This window comes from Thamnophis sirtalis, unplaced genomic scaffold (assembly GCF_051295495.1).
Source record: "Thamnophis sirtalis isolate CommonGarterSnake01/CBP01778 unplaced genomic scaffold, rThaSir2_p1.2 scaffold_5, whole genome shotgun sequence".
Taxonomy (NCBI): Eukaryota; Metazoa; Chordata; class Lepidosauria; order Squamata; family Natricidae; genus Thamnophis; species Thamnophis sirtalis.
In genome coordinates this window covers 25785672-25801648 of record NW_028261385.1, presented here as the reverse complement: position 1 = coordinate 25801648, position 15977 = coordinate 25785672, and the positions used below count along the sequence as shown (strand labels likewise).

Below are 15977 nucleotides of genomic sequence, written 5' to 3'. Positions count from 1 at the left end.
AAGTCACTCAGTTGACTTCAAACCAAAGGCAGGATTAGAACTCATGGTCTCCCAATTTCTAGTTTAGTGTTTTAACCACTACATCAAACTGGCTCTCAAATATTTGATAGTGAATACTCACCAAGCCTCCAACTAACTACAGTTTATTGCTTAAACTAATTTATTAAATAATAGAAATGATATATTCTTCCCAAGTCAAACCAATAGCTCATCTCTTCTTTATTAAATCAATGATAGCAGAATGGATAACAAAAAAAAAATCTATCTACTCATGTCCTTTGAAAGTTATATTGATTATTTTGACCAATGCCTGTTTTCTAAAATTGATGTTGAAATATTGACTCTACAGTACATCTTACATAAACTCAGTGGTGAGATTAGTAGCTTGTGAGAAAATAAAAAAGGATTTAATTGACCAATTAACTATCATATAGGGATGGAATTTCACCTAAAACACATGCAGTCATACATACAAATTCCACCTGGTCAATCGATTCATAAGACCATCTAAAACAGCCGGATGGCCCTACTCCCCCAAAATAAAATGTTAACAGAATAATAGAAAGCAGAGTTGGAAGGGACCTTGGAGATCTTCTAGTGCAATCCCCACTCAAGCAGAAGACCCTATACCATTGCATACAAGTGGCTGTCTAGTCTCTTCTTACAAGCCTCCAGTGATGGAGCATCCACAGCTTCTGAAAGCTAGCCATTTCGCTGGTTAATTGTTCTCTGTTAGGAAATTTCCCCTTAGTTCCTAGTTTTCACCTTGATTGGTTTCCATACATTGTTTCTTGTCTTGCCTTCTGGTGCCTTTGGAAAATAGATTGACCTATTTTCCAAATTTTAATTTCAATTCTAAAATTGTTAGAGTTGACAATCTGAAAAATCTAGCTTGTGATGGATCTGTAATGGAATTCTGAGTTTGAGAGCAGATGCTTTTGAAATCTGGCACAACCAGAAGAGGTTAACATTATTTTTTATATCTTCTAAAGGGGAAAACAACCTTCTCCAAGTCAACAGACAATTAGAAAGAGGATCAAAGGCATCAAGAAAGTCCTGAGTTATCTTACTCAATGACTAATGAGAGATAAAATATAAATTTGATAATCTAATCTTTGTCTTTTCATTGTTCCAACTAATGAAAATCTATTTTTTTGGAGTTATATTCTGCAATTGGGAGACTGAGAGACTGTCAGGGTTTGATACCAATGAACATATTTTTCAAATACTGACTGACTGCAGTGGCTGCTTTTCTAGCCAACAGAGAAGAAGCTAATTATATTTTTGCCAATACTTTGGTGACACAAAGAATCATGGGAAAACAAAGTCCTAGAGAAAATGTATAGGGCTCTACATTTTCAAACTAGTAAGCCTTTTTAAACCGAATCAGTATGATTGTGTGTTGTAGAACCACTGATACGTTGATTTGACCATGTTAGTGACTGTGTTGTGGAAAGAAGAGTCACTGAGGATTCCAAATAACATTACCATTGTCTGACTTTCAATTAATTGGTGGAAAATTGTTTATAAATTAGCATATGGATAATATAGCAGTTCCAAAAACCTGTTTTCAATATTTACTTTGTAGGAGGCAGCATCTCAGAAAAGAAATTTCTCAACTCTGTAGAATAGAGAGGTGATGCAACTTCTAAAAGAACACTTTCTATCTGCAGTACTGTTTATCTTTTTAAAAAAAAAATTTTTTTTAAGGATGGGTTGCCTGATTAATTGAAAACAGCTTTTCAGTTGGATGGTATTCAAATCATTAAACAATTAAATTACACAGCTGCCTTGTTTAAAAGAAAAGTTTGTTAAATAGAACGAACAAAAGAGTAGAGACAAGGTGCTTCACCAATTATGCAAATTATCTATGTTCAAATATGAACATAGCTTAATAGTTATTTCATGGGTCTATGAATTTTCTCCATCAGGACACTAAGCAGATCAGTAACCTCCCTAAAGCAGTGAGATCTTGCCAGATGTAACTGACAAATTACAAGTATATTTTTTTGAAGTGTCTACTATATTTATTGTGCTACTAATAGATCTCTGCAAGGCAGTGGGTGAAGGTCAGGGAAGGAAATTGCATAGACAGTGTGAGTTATCCAGGGACACACGCACATTGGTGAACACACATTTAAAATAAAGGGAACTACTGAGTTATTTTGGACACACAAAGTTGCATACCTGTTGAGGTCTGTGAATATAATGAATATTAAAGGCTATTTTAATTGACCTAGAATTTCTAATAGCTTAAGGAATTCCGGTGTCAACTCTGAAGCGAACCTGGCTGGGGCCATTTTTGAGGCTTCAGGTTTGCCACAATGCAAAGATGGGATAGGGAGAGGGAACATAATTAGATGGGGGGTTTTGTAGCCAAAACAAAATAGTTTCCTGAGGGAACCAAGGACATTCCAACAGGTGCCGAAGAGAGGAGTCTGGTTACTATGCGACCAGCCAGCACCTTGACTTGACAATATGACTGACTATTGGGGGGAAAGGGGGAACTTTTGTTTTTAATCAGATGAAAATTGCAGGAACTTTCAGAGTCAGTTTTCACCAGTTTGAGCCAATATGATACCTCTAATTAAAATGTTCTTTGAGGAATCTGCCTGCCTTGGAGTTCTGCTGTCTATGGGGCTATTACTTGGAACCCTGACACGTATACTTTTAAAATCAAAGAATTAGAATCTAAAGGAAATCAGTTACAAAAACTGCATGCAAATCCATTTCTTCAGTCGCAGATTGTGTGTCTTGTGGGTGGGAGATGACTAGTAGATATTTTAAAAAATCTGCAACCCTCCTCACAGAGTAAATAGGAATGGACAAATGATTACTCTCTGTGTGGCATCAGTTCAGCCTTTGGATATAAACGGTCTGCTCCTAGGAAGTGGCAAGTGGAAGATACCAAGAAGAATAAGATTTTAGCTGTGATCCCCTCCAAATTATCCCGATCTATCAAAGAATAAGAGGACCATTCCAATTTGGGATGCAGAAGTGATATTACATCACTTTTCTAATACTGCTAATATTTATTTTCTTTAGAAACAAAATCCAGAGAAATATTCACCAAATCAGAGAAGAGCAGATGGAGGTGCTTCTTACTTCCCATCCACCCCAAATATACTATTCCTCTTCATTCTGGAGGCACTTCTCATGTTTGATCACATGGACATAAACTGCCACATTCTCATATAGCAATTTCAGGATACGTCAAGCAATGAGCCTCTATTTTGCAAAGAGACTGGCAGTGCTTTTATCATATATAAAAAAGAGACCTTTGGGCAATCATCAAAACTGTTCAGAAATGAACACAACTACCACTCACTCCCATTATGCTTTCTTTTTCAAAAAAAAATTCAACAGACTAAGTCAGTGATGGCGAAACATTTTGTAAAGGCGTGCCAAAATTGTGTGTGCATGGGCTATCACACTTGTGTGCATGCCCACACCCACAATTCAGTGATCCCCACCCACTTGCGTATGCGCGCATGATCCCCACCCTGCGCATGTGACTCCCACACACACACACATGGGGGGGGAGTTTTTGCCCTCCTCAGGCTCTGGAGGCTTATCTGAAGCCTCGGGAGGGCGAAAACGGCTTCCCCCAGACCTACAGAGGCCCTTCAGAAGGCGGAAATGGATCATTTCCAAACTGTTGGGCCTGTTTTTCACCCTCCTCAGGCTCCAGGGGCTTTCCTAAAACCTGGGGAAGGTAAAAAAATGGACTTACAGGCCAGCCAGAAGTTCATTTCCGAACTTCCAGTTGACCCATTGGGCCTGTTTTAAGCTCTCCCCAGGTTCTGGAGGCTTTACCGAAGCCTGGGGAGGGTGAAAAACAGATCCAATGGGTCAACAGGAAGTTTGGGAACCAACTTTCTATTGGCCCGTTGGACCTGTGTTTCACCCTCCCTGGGCTCCAAAGGCTTTCCTGTAACCTGGGGAGGGTGGAAATGGCCTTCCCCGGCCCTCTGGAAGGCCGAAAATCAGCTGGCGTGCTGATGGTCGCATGCCATAAGATATGGCTCTGTGTGCCACCTGTATCACGCGTGCCATCACTGGACTAAGTGGACTATATTCCTTTTCTTCACCTGGGAGGCCTTGGGAGCAAAAAAAAAAATATACACACAAAAACACAAAAATTAATTGCTAGTAGAACCCATTGCAAAAGTGTTTTTAAATCCTGAGTTTGTTGGGGGGGAAATAAAGTTAGTCAACATGCTTGCGCTGAAAGTAATGTGACAAGATTTCACTAAAGCGTATAGCAACAAGGTACATGTTTTATCACTTTCTCCTACCTGCGCAATGTAGAAAAGATGTGCAGGGGTGATTTCACTTTCTTTTCTGACAGTTTTTTATTGTGCGTACTGTTTGATTTTTCTTTGCCATTTTTCCATTGCTGTGTAACAAATGTTTGCATAATTCTGTAAAATATGAAACAAACAACTACTCTGGGAATCTGAGCAGGATATAACAATCAATCAATCATTGTAGTGCATGCATACCTTACCCAGAATGGAAATTTAAGTCTGAACTGTCAATGGGAGTCCTGAAAATCTATGTTCTGTTTCAACCTGGATTTGGTTGATTGAATTGAAATGCTCTCACTCCTATGCTTTCTTAGCAACAGCTATCTTTAGCTTTTATATTAGAAGTATAGTAGTATAGCTAGTACAAAAGTCTAGTATATACAGAAGCATGTATTGTATGCTCAAAGCTATCTGCAACTCTTTCAGTAGTTGAAAAAAAAAAGAATACAGAAAGGTAGATGCAACATGCATTGTAGTCCATTTGCTATAAAATATTGTTGCCAGAAACAATACCTTGCAACTAGAAGCAAATATTTATGCATAACACATTCATGTCTCTCTTTGGAGAAACTTACTTCTTTAGTTGATGCCCCAGTCCAAATCTTTCTTTAGTAGAGATCTGAAATACATCAATGGTGGGCACTGTCGAATAAAAGATATTGTTGGAAAAACAGGGTCAACCACATGGTTTAAAGGTCATTATTAATTATACTTTATGCTATAGTTGGGCAATTAAGGGCTCTAAAATACATGAAGTGCGTCAATCCTCATTCAAAGATATCCAGAGCACTCCAAGATTATAGTTCTAAATTTGGCAGAAAAAATATATATTTTCAGTGGAACTTTTACTTTTTTGGGGGGAGAAAGAGAGAGAAAAGAAAGTATAAATTAAGTCTCTGCAAGGCAAAACATTCTTTTCCACTCTAAACTCCTGCTGAGCCATCTCCAAATACTGAAAACCTTTCAATCTTGCCCTTCTGATAAAATTGCTATATCATCAGAGACATTTCCCCCATTGCTCCCAGAAGTTGTTAATAAAGCAACAACAACAAAACCCTAAAGCCTCTAATGTTTTCCCACTGCTGTTATATGAGCAGAATGAAGTACTTGTTACAATTAAGGTAACTGGTGTATCAGAAAAAACACAATGAGCTGTATATAACAATGGATTAAAAAAGATCCTGTAGCTTCCATGCTAGCAACTTTTTCCAGTGGTAAACACAGTACATCTAGACAGCAATGAATAGTAACCTCTGGAACTGATTAGAGTTGCTCAATTGAACTTCATTCAGATAGGTGCTGAATTTCATACCCATTCCAATTACATGAGAAAGTACAATTCCCACAATCTCAATGCTCACAAAGCAATACCTCCTCTTCTGACCACTGCTTCTATCACTAAGAACAAGTGATGAGAATAATTTGCAATGATGTGTCAAATTCAAGTGTGCTACTGAAACCAACCAAATTATTCTAGGTTGAAATTTTGGTCATAACTAGACCAACTGGACTAGCAACTGGACTTTCTGTTTTTTCTTTGAAGATCTTTCACTTCTCATTGAAAGAGGCTTCTTGAATGAAGCTTGGATGAGGAGAAGCTTCTTGGATGAGAAGCAAAAATGTCTTCAAAGAAAAAACAGAAAGTTCAGTTGCCTCTTGAAGCATCTTTGGGACAACCATGACCTGGATGGCTGAGACTCTCCATAGACAGAGGCAGAAATGATGATACAAAAAAACCTTGATTTTAAAAACAAAACCTTTGCCAGACTAATCCTTGAATACAGCTCTTCTGCCTGGAATCCACACTGTATATCAGACAATAATGCAATCGAGCAGGTCCAGAGGTATTTCACGAGAAGAGTACTCCACTCCTCTGCTAACAATAGAATACTTTATGACACCAGGCATGAAATTTTGGGCTTGGACAACCTTGAACTACGCTGCCTATGGCTTCACCTAAGCATAGCACACAAAATTCTCTGCTACAATGTCTTACCTGTCAACGATTACTTCAACTTCAACCTCAATAATAAACAGGCAAACAATCGATACAAACTCAAGGTAAAACGCTGCAAACTCGATTGCAGAAAATACGACTTCAGCAATAGAGTAATAGTATTTTAACCTGAACTCCATATGGAATTGTCCAAGCAGCTCATTTGTCAATTCACTTTACTGGCTCCCCACCCCCCACACACACATTGGAATCAGATCCTCTTTTTACTAGAGAGTTTTATTTATTTTGCTGACTATACCTTTCTCTTCGTACTTGGACAAAACCCTGCCTGCCTGAGATCTTTGCTTGATGTAGAATAAAGCAGACTTCTGCTTGCATTTCTCCAAAGCCTTTTTCAAGACCATTCCTATTTTACCAATATGGAACTGGGGATGGGCAATTGCTTTTCGGACCTGGGGCAAGTTGTGGAGAAGGAAAAAAAAATGGTTAGCCCTTTTTGCATTGTTCTTGCCACCCTCTGAACGTTTCTGCAAGAAAGAAACTTTTTCCTGTTCTCAGGTAATCATAGGGCTTGGAAGAAAAGTGGGGATATTTATTCCCTTGGAGATAAAGTGATATGATACCAACTGGGAAAAAGAGAGCAGCTTGGTTAGTGAATCAGCCTATACAGTGATAGCAAGTTAGGGAAGAATGATTTGTATGATTGAGGGAAAATATACATGTTCCAATGTTGCAGGATCCATTCTGGGTGTTGTGGTCCGCCAGCGAAGCTGTTGGCAGACTCAGACAGTGAGAAGTTGGGGATGAACATGGACCAGTCCTGGAGTCTCGGGAAGGCTCTGATGTGTGCCCTGCATTGGAGGCAGAGATGGGGCCAGGGCCATCCAACGGTTATCAGCTGCCTTCGGAGTCAGAGATCAGTGGGGCAGAAAAACAGCTGGAGCCTGTTCCCGCTGTGCGCATGCACAGAACTGTTAGGAGAAGGGAACAGTTAAGGAACAAGGCCTGACTCGGGAGTAAAGGCACAGGTGGACGGTGAATAGGGAACAAAGAGGAGCAAAGGGGGAGTGGAATTTGCAGGAAACAATTAATTCACTTATTTAGTGTGAAGATTTGTTCGTGACTCTCAGAGGCACCTTGCCAAGTATTTTCTTGTACAGCATTGCGTTTGGAAGCTATTGGCCTGGCAGCTGTCCAAGCCTGATAAGGTCTGTGGTTGTAAATTAATTCTCGAAAGACTGTTTGCCAGGACTTTGCTGGATGTGAATGACAGGAATTCACATTAGCTTAATAAAAAGGGGGATTGGTCGGGACAAGGAGTCAGCTTCAGAACACTGGGTTGGTCACTTGGACCAGAGGTTTAGTCTTCTGAGCTTTTGCACGCATGCTGGAGCCCATCCTCAAGAGCTCTCTCTCACCAGAATATGTCACAAATTCCGGCGACAAAGAAGTTCCACGAGGATGGGCTCCAGCATGAGTCTGAACCTCAGAAGACTAAACTTCTGGTTCTGGTGGCATGATCTGTACATCTTACCATTCAGTATTTCAACTCTGCTACTAGATACAATTCAAAATCCGCAATTATGGGGTAGATGAAAATATCTGCAAGTTATGTAAATGTGGCAGATTCCAAACATTGGAACAGTTTCATATTCTTTCGCTGAGTAAGGAGTTAAATAAAACAGGAACGTGGTGCGTGTGGTGACTGCCATTTTTAGTAGTTGGCAGGTTTGTACTTTTTGTGCCTATCGGATATATCTGACATTGGACCTTGTAGAATTTTATTCAAGCCTTACTTGGCAATAAATGAGTTTGACTTGCAGGGACATTGCCTGAAAACCGAATGTAGCTGTTGGGAGAAATGAAAGCAAAGAGAGCAGAGAATACAGAAAGAGAGATAACAATGCATAAAGGCAATGCATAATTTATAAAACAGGCCATCTGAAGCAGAAACTTTTTGCTACCCTTTTATGAGTATTTCATTGCCCATTTATTGGTGTGTGAGTGTATGATTAAAACTGGAAAAAGTAATAAAGAAAAAAAGCCCCTGGTTTATTTTTAAGAAAAAGAAGACTCTTCTTTTGGTGGTGGTGAAGTATTAATACTGCTAGAGAGAATTAAAAATCTGGGTTGAAAAGAGACTTAGGAAAGTATAGTTTCTAAAAGGAATAAGGTTAAATGAGCTGGTGCTATGGAAGTCCTCTCTTTGAACATTTTTAAGGCTAGTACTGTATTTTTATGCATATGTTTTTCAAATGTCTGTATTTGTGCAATAAAGTATGTTATATAACGATGGCATATATATGTTATATAACTATGTGCATGACCACGGTGATAACAATGAGCTCTTGTCCCTTGGAAAAAGTCTCCAAATTATGAAAACAAGAGACAGGTTAGATTTATCACAAGAACACAGCTGATTTCTTTAATACAAGGGGTTTTTGTTTGGAAATCATAGCTAGATACTTTTAGAGAACCTCAGCATTGATGTAAACAAAATCAACCTTCAAGGTTACATTTCAAAAGTACTTGCATTAGTATAATTAGATACTGCAAATTATAACAGCTGGTTTAGAAAATTTAAAAAAATGAAAATTATTAAAAGCAGAAGGAACCATTTTATCAACTCACAGAAACAATTATGATACTGAAATTTTGGTTTACTGCAATTAAAATAATAGCCTATCAAAATGTAAAATTGAGTGAAGAAGAGTCTCCTATAAAAGGCTTATAATGACTTTTATCTCAGCAAATATTTAAAGTGTTACTTAATTGGACCTAGTTTACTGAATCTCTAATGCCATATGTTGCTATTAATAGAGAACTATAATTTTCTCTATTCTTTTTTCTCCCTTGCAGTATTAATATTTATAAATATATTTGTATACAAGCATTATTTGCATTCTTAATTGCTTGGCTACAATCCAAATCACCATAACAGCAACTGGAATAATCATATAAGAAAAGAAAATACAAGGTGGTTATATGCAGCCTTTTTGAAGTTTTGTTGTTGTTGTTAAGGAGCAGTAACAAAAAACACAATCATTTTTGCTGGAATATCTAGTGATTAACTCTAATTTCTGCCTCAAGTAATCACACAGTACTAATTGGACAAATTAGTTGCAGCCTCAGATGATCTAATGTTATAAATTAACTTGCAATAATTTAATATATACCATCATAAGTGAATTTTTTTAGTAAAAATGAAAATGATTAGTCAAATCTATATAACCAATTTCCAAACTGACTCATGGCAATAGACTAACAGACGTCCTTGAGACAAGTTGACTTCCAATTACTGTATCCATGATCTCTTGGCAGGATCCATTTGCTGTCTCAGGAAGAGTTTCTTTTTGGTTTTGTTTTAGTTTCCAAATCTAAATCCATTGTTCTAGAATTTTCATCCAAGCACTAACCAGGGTCAATCTTTATTAACTTCCAAGATAGTGAAGGTCTGTAAAGATCATACTTAGGAGGAAGACTACCAGAAAATATCAGTCAGTTGATTAGACTGAGAAAATGAAATGTGTCTTGGAAACAGGCAGCCACCTTTGTGTGAATATGCCATGTAGTCCAGGGATGGGCTTCAAAAATTGCAGCAACGGGTTTGCTGCCCTGTTGCTGGGTGGATGTAGCCATGTGGGCGTGGCCTAGTCGGCCTCCTGCACTATAGTGGTGGTACACCATACTCTCCAGGTTCCGGAGGCTTTCCTCGAGCCTCTGGAAGGATGAAAACTGCTTCCCTGGGCTCCGGAGACTCTCCGGAAGCCAGAAACAGGGCCATTTCTGGACTTCAGAAACTTCCAGTAGGATGGTTTTCCTCCTCCTTGAGCCTCCCCACAGGCCCTACACTTACTTGGCATGATGAACGGGCTCCTGGGAGGAGTAGGGTGGGCATGGTTAGCCAGGGGTGGCATTTGGAGGTTTGACGAACTGGGCAGAATCCTAGCTAGAGGATCGCCCAAACCCGTGCTAACTCCCAGCAGCCCATCCCTGATGTAGTTCCCAGAATTTACAGTACTTACTTAGTTACTTAGTTTATTTGTATGCCACTCTAATCCAAAAGGATTCTGGGTGGTTTACAATCCCCTCTTACAAGTCAGAGTAAACCACCAAAACAATTTACATTTGGAAGTGTAATTGAACCTATGGACCAAGCATCAAACAAAACTGCTTAGCCTTGCATGCCATATAGCAGTCTCCCAATTTCTAGAGATCAACTCCATTGCAAAATCTTTAGTCTCCATAATAGTATGTGTGCTGGCAGATATATTTAATTGTGGCAGCAGCAGGGCTCAGACAAACTGGAAAACCTAAATCTCTTGGGCATAACCTGCTGTCAAAGATATTCCAAGGCCTGACACCATCTGGCAGGAGGCCACCCCATCCATTTTTGCAAATCTTTCTTGTCCTCTGGCTGCTGCAAATTTGTTGACAAGTTCTTTGTTAGTTCCTGGAACGTCTTCATCTAAACTGGATGGCCCATGCACTGCTGCTAATTCAGGTTGCTACTTGTGTTGCCCAAGCTCTGAACAATATCTCACAGATACCTAAATCATTACCCATCCAGCCCATAGCTTCAAGCATTTTCCACACTTCACGTGGCCCAGATCTCAATCAATCTTCTCCTCTTTCCTCTCTTCTCTTCTTCTGCCATCCAATATACACCAAGCCCTAAAAAATCCCTACCTCATAGTTTCTTCATTTCCCTTTGCATCCAATCTGATCACTGCACTTTCATTTCCCTTTCAATAATTTTCACTATTCTGTTCTGTCTGTCTTCCCCTTCCAATGCTCCTTACTATTGAGCTCAAAGAATATTTTACTTTTAGATAACCAATATTTTTAAGCATCTTTATATTACTAATAAATATTAGATATCACTTAAGCTGAAGTTATGTATAATGAAAAGCATTACACATAAGCACCCTGATTATTATTTTGTTTTGCATCTTCTGTTCTAGGATGGTGTAAAGTTTAAAGAAAAGTACAATTTATGTAACTCCGGACCACTTTCACTCTCAGCTAACCTACTTAACAGGCTATTATTGTGGGGATAATATATGGAGAGAACCTATGGAAACCTTCTTAAGCTGTTACAGGAATGGAGAGATATTAATACAATATTTATCTCTTGGCTGTACATTCATACCAATATTTACTTTAAAAGCGAACAAACAGTAATAAACAGGAAGACACTTCTACATCAAATACCGTATTTTTCCCAGTATAAGATGCATCGGAGTATAAGACGCACCAAGGTTTTAAAGAGGCAATTTTTTAAAAAAGTAGGTAAGTAGATAGAGGGATAGAGAGGGAGAGAGAAATACAGTAGGTAGGTAGGGAGAGAGAGAGTAGGTAGGTAGAGGGAGAGAGAGAGAAATACATAGTAGGTAGGTAGGGAGAGAGGGAGGGAGAGATAAATTAGGTAGGGGGAGAGAGTAGGTAAGTAGGTAGAGGGATAGAGGTAGGTAGGGAGAAAGATAGAGTAGATAGGTAGGTAGGTAGATAGAGGGAGGGAGGGAGAGAAATACAGGAGGTAGGGAGGGAGAAAGAGAGTAGGTAGGTAGCAGGGGTGGGTTCCTGCCAGTTCTAACCTCTTCTATAGAAAAGGTTCCACAAATCTACCCTGCTGTTTCAAACCGGTTCCAGCTCCCTCCCCCCCACTCATCCGCACCATGCTTGCCCCGCCTGCTGCTCACTGATTGGCTGGCTCACCAATCGCCTCGCCAGCCTCTAAGAGTCCTATTTAAACCTTAAAGTCTTAAAGCTGTCAAGTTTGAACATCCCTGGGTTTTTTTTTCTCTAAAGGGTTAGGGGTGCAAGGGCCTTGTAACTTGACAGCTTTAAGACTTGCACACTTCAATGCCAGAGTTCCTGAGCCAACATGACTGGAGGAGGAATTCTGGGAGCTGAAGTCCACAAGTCTTAAAGCTGTCACGTTTGAACACCCCTTGGTTTTTTTTTCTAAAGGGTTAGGGGTGCAAGGATTTTGTAACTTGACAGCTTTAAGATTTGCGTGCTTCAAATGCCAGTTTCTGAGCCAACATTTTGGTTGCTAAGCAAGAGCATTGTTAAGTGAGTTTCACCACATTTTACAAGTTGGCCACGCCTACCCAGTTGCATGCCTGGCAGGCCACTCCCACAAAGCAGGCCACACCTACAGAAGAGGTTCTAAAAAAATGTGAAACCCACCACTGGTAGGTAGGTAGATAGATAGAGGGAGAGAGAGAGAGAAGTACAGTAGGTAGGTAGGGAGAGAGAGAGAGTAGATAGCTAGCTAGGTAGATGTTTCCAGGTGTATTTATCCATGTGCTGGAGAAGGAAATCACTGACAACCTGTAGCACCTAAGACTTGTTTCTGCTGGCACAGCACTTGATCAATCTAATTCTCATCAATCACTCTAACTAAAGAGCTTTCCGAAAGGAAAAAAAAGTTTTTGCACTCTATAAACCTACCCAAAATGTCCCATTTTTCGTGAAAACAGGCCCGTTTTTTTCAAATAAAAGGCATGAATAGCCGGGGGGTGGGGAGCTTGCAGAGTGCTCCTGGGGGCTGGGGGGGGGGCAAAAATGGCACATTTTTGCTCATTTCTGCCCTCTCCAGCCCCCAGGATCTCTCTGAAAGCCTTCATAAGGCCATTTTGGTGAAGGGGCGGGGCTTCGGGAGGCAAAAAATGCTGTATTCGATGTATAAGATGCACCCAGATTTTCAGCCACTTTTTTGACGAAAAAGATGCATCTTATACTCCAAAAAATACAGAAATCCTTGATTTACAACTATTGGTTTAGTGACCATTCAAAGTTATGGTACTGAACTTATGACTGCTTTTCACACTTCTAACCACTGCAGCATCCCTGTGGCCATATGATCAAAATTCAGACACTTGGCAACTGATTCATATTTATGACAGTTGCAGTGTCCAGGGTCATGTGATCAGTCAATTGGGTAGCCAGATTAACTTAACTGTTTTACTAACTTAACAACTGGACTTATTCATTTAATAATGGTGGCAAAAAGGTCATAAAATGGAGCAAAACTCATGCTTAGCAACAGAAACTTTGGGGTCAACTGTGGTCGTAAGTCAAGGACTTTCTGTAATGATAAAAAAAAGAATAAAACCTGCTAGTTTTTTTTAAACAAGGAAGCAATAATTTAGGCAGCTGATATAATCAAAGCAAATAAATGCATTAACTTTTCTCCAAAAGCTCTTCACCACGAGGATCTACTTATTTAGTCGCTTATCTGAGATGGTATAGGTTCTCCTGCTTGAACAGGGAGCTGGACTAGAAGACCTCCAAGATCCCTTTATTCTATTCTAGTCTATTCTATTCCATCCCATCCCATCCCATCCCATCCCTATCCCTATCCCTATTCTATTTTCTATTCCTATTCCTATTATCTGATAGTATTACACAAAAGATTCAAATGATATTCCCAGGATCTCTAGAGCTGTCAGCCCACTTCAGGGACAATAATAAAGAAAACCCTTCCCTGACTCTTATTTACTGTATATTCCACCATATAAGGTAACTGGGCGTATAAGATGACCACCTACTTTCAGGCGCCCTCAAGCCGGATGAAGGCCTCCACACAGCCGGGCTTTCGTAGTTTGAGCTCAGCGCCTTCCTCCTCCAGACAGACCTTACTAAGCCATCCCAGTGCTCATCCATCCACGTGCCCAGGCGAGGAGCACCAAGGTTATAGATTGAAAGGACGGCTTCTGCGCTGGTGGCGGCCTGGCTTTTTGATTGGTGGCGTTGCTTTCTTTCTTTTGGTTTTTTTGGTATACCCAGTGTATAAGACGACTCCCAATTTTTGAATTTTTTTGGGGGGGTGGGTTAAAAAGTTATCTTATATGCTGGAAAATATGGTAGTTCATTTCTATAGCCACCCATCTTAGCCTGCTGACTCTGGGAGGCGAAGATTCTAAAATTTGGAAATTAGAACTCTTATTGCGAATGGGGAACACGCTATTGCCCATAATTCATGGCTCCACTGGTCTTAGAAAAATGCACAAGCTTGTAAAGTTCGGAGCAAAACAAACAAACCTCAGTGGAGCTTTTGAGCTTTCATTAACCACTCTTACTAGGGAGGAAGTCAAACAGGGGGCAATGTCCCTTCCAGCTCTGTTATTCTGAGAGAGATATGCAACCAATAGCTAAGTCCTTAAGGTCCCCTGCATGACTCAACCATTCCCAAGAAGACAAATTAAAATAGCAAAGGCCTTCTGGAGGGTCAGAAGTTAGAGACTGTCCTGTTATTTTATAGGAAGACAATGTGGTGAAGGAAGGGAAAACACAAGCTTCCTTCTAAGTAAGCCGCAACTCCTGAGTGAAAGTCCCTGCAGACTCAGGGATAAGTCTAAAGGCTGCTGTATAAAAAGGCCATGTGTGTGGGCTGAAGAAGAGAGTAGAAGAAACAGCAGATACCAGAAAACAACAACAATCACGAGATGCCTGTGGAGGAAGCCCCAGCTGGAATTATTGCTATCAAAGCCTATATAAACAGACTCGCCTAGCTTTCTATGCTGTCTGGCTGAGATCCAGCTCATTTCATGGCCACAGAATAGAACTGGTTCCTAATATTGAAAAGTGTTATTTAAAAGGAAGGAGGCAGATGAGCTTTTTTTGACTTTTGAGCCTAGAGGAACATATTTTTAGGCCTCAAGGAACCCCCTACACTTTCAGGCTCAAAAGTAGGCCTAAATTAGTATTTATTTTTCACATTTGTGATTGGCCCATCTCTCTCAAACAGGGATTCTGGGTGATGTAGCATAAAATGTTAAAATGTGAAACAGTATCTATATATGTTAAAATTTAGGAGGAGGCAAGAGTGATTGAATACCATTAAAATTAGTTAAAAAAGCAAAGAAGAGGGTTTTCAGGGTACTAAACCTCTTGGCTGCATGCTCCTCTGGGCTCCCCACTCAAGGCTATGGAGCCATGTTTTAATTTCTTTAAAGAAAACCAAGACAGTGGGATCATGTTTCATCTCCAGGGAAGAAATTATGTTGTGGCCCAGCAGGTGCCGTTGGAGCTGCCACCAGACTCCGACAGCGAGGGGCTCTTTGAGTCAGCTCTGGAGGATGTGGAGAACCCTGGACAGGGTTCCGACTCCGAGCAGGGCGCAGTTGGCCACCAGGAGGCACCTGAGCCTTGGACCAGTGGGGAGGAGACAAGGGAGAGTGAGCCGGAGGCCAGCAGTGAGTTGCTCCTGGATGCCCGTCATCGAAGAGCTACTAGGCGTCAGGAACAATTACGCAATTACAGGAGGTGATTGTACTCAGCTGGTGGTCATTAGGCTCCTCTCCAGACTATAAAAAGCTACTTGTGCACACGGCCCTCTTTGCAGAAGTCAACGCAGGATTGAATGTTGGAGGACAGTACTGGGAGCTTGGCAGGCTGGATTGCTGCCAAGCCTTATCTGTGTTTATTGCTGCCTGAGTTTGTCTGAGTTGCTGCCAAGGTCCTTATCTGTTTGTTTTGCTTGGCTTTCAGCCACCAAGGTTTTGGTGTCTTGTTATTAAAGGACATTCATTTAAGCTTGTCTTGACATTCATTACTGGATGGAGGAGGGGGTCAGAACAATATATTATATTTATTTCATGTGTAGGCTCAAATATATGTACTAAATGAGTTCTTAAAGTAAAAATAATGAATAACTTTTTCCTTTCCCTCACCTCCTCACAGCCTTCCCCCTGGCCTTT

The 15977-nt window shown here is 40.3% G+C and overlaps 1 protein-coding gene across 2 annotated transcripts in view; it reads right to left on the bottom strand.

Moving 5' to 3' along the window:
* The window catches only part of PARP8 (poly(ADP-ribose) polymerase family member 8), a 204965-nt gene that overhangs the window by 48863 nt on the left and 140125 nt on the right, over positions 1–15977 (bottom strand). For both annotated transcript variants that reach the window (XM_087715477.1, XM_087715478.1), the window contains exons 10-11: positions 4886–4952; positions 4299–4424 (exon numbers count right to left, since the gene is read on the bottom strand). In XM_087715477.1, the coding sequence (XP_087571603.1) occupies positions 4299–4424; positions 4886–4952 (193 nt within the window). The remainder of the gene's footprint in view (positions 1–4298; positions 4425–4885; positions 4953–15977) is intronic.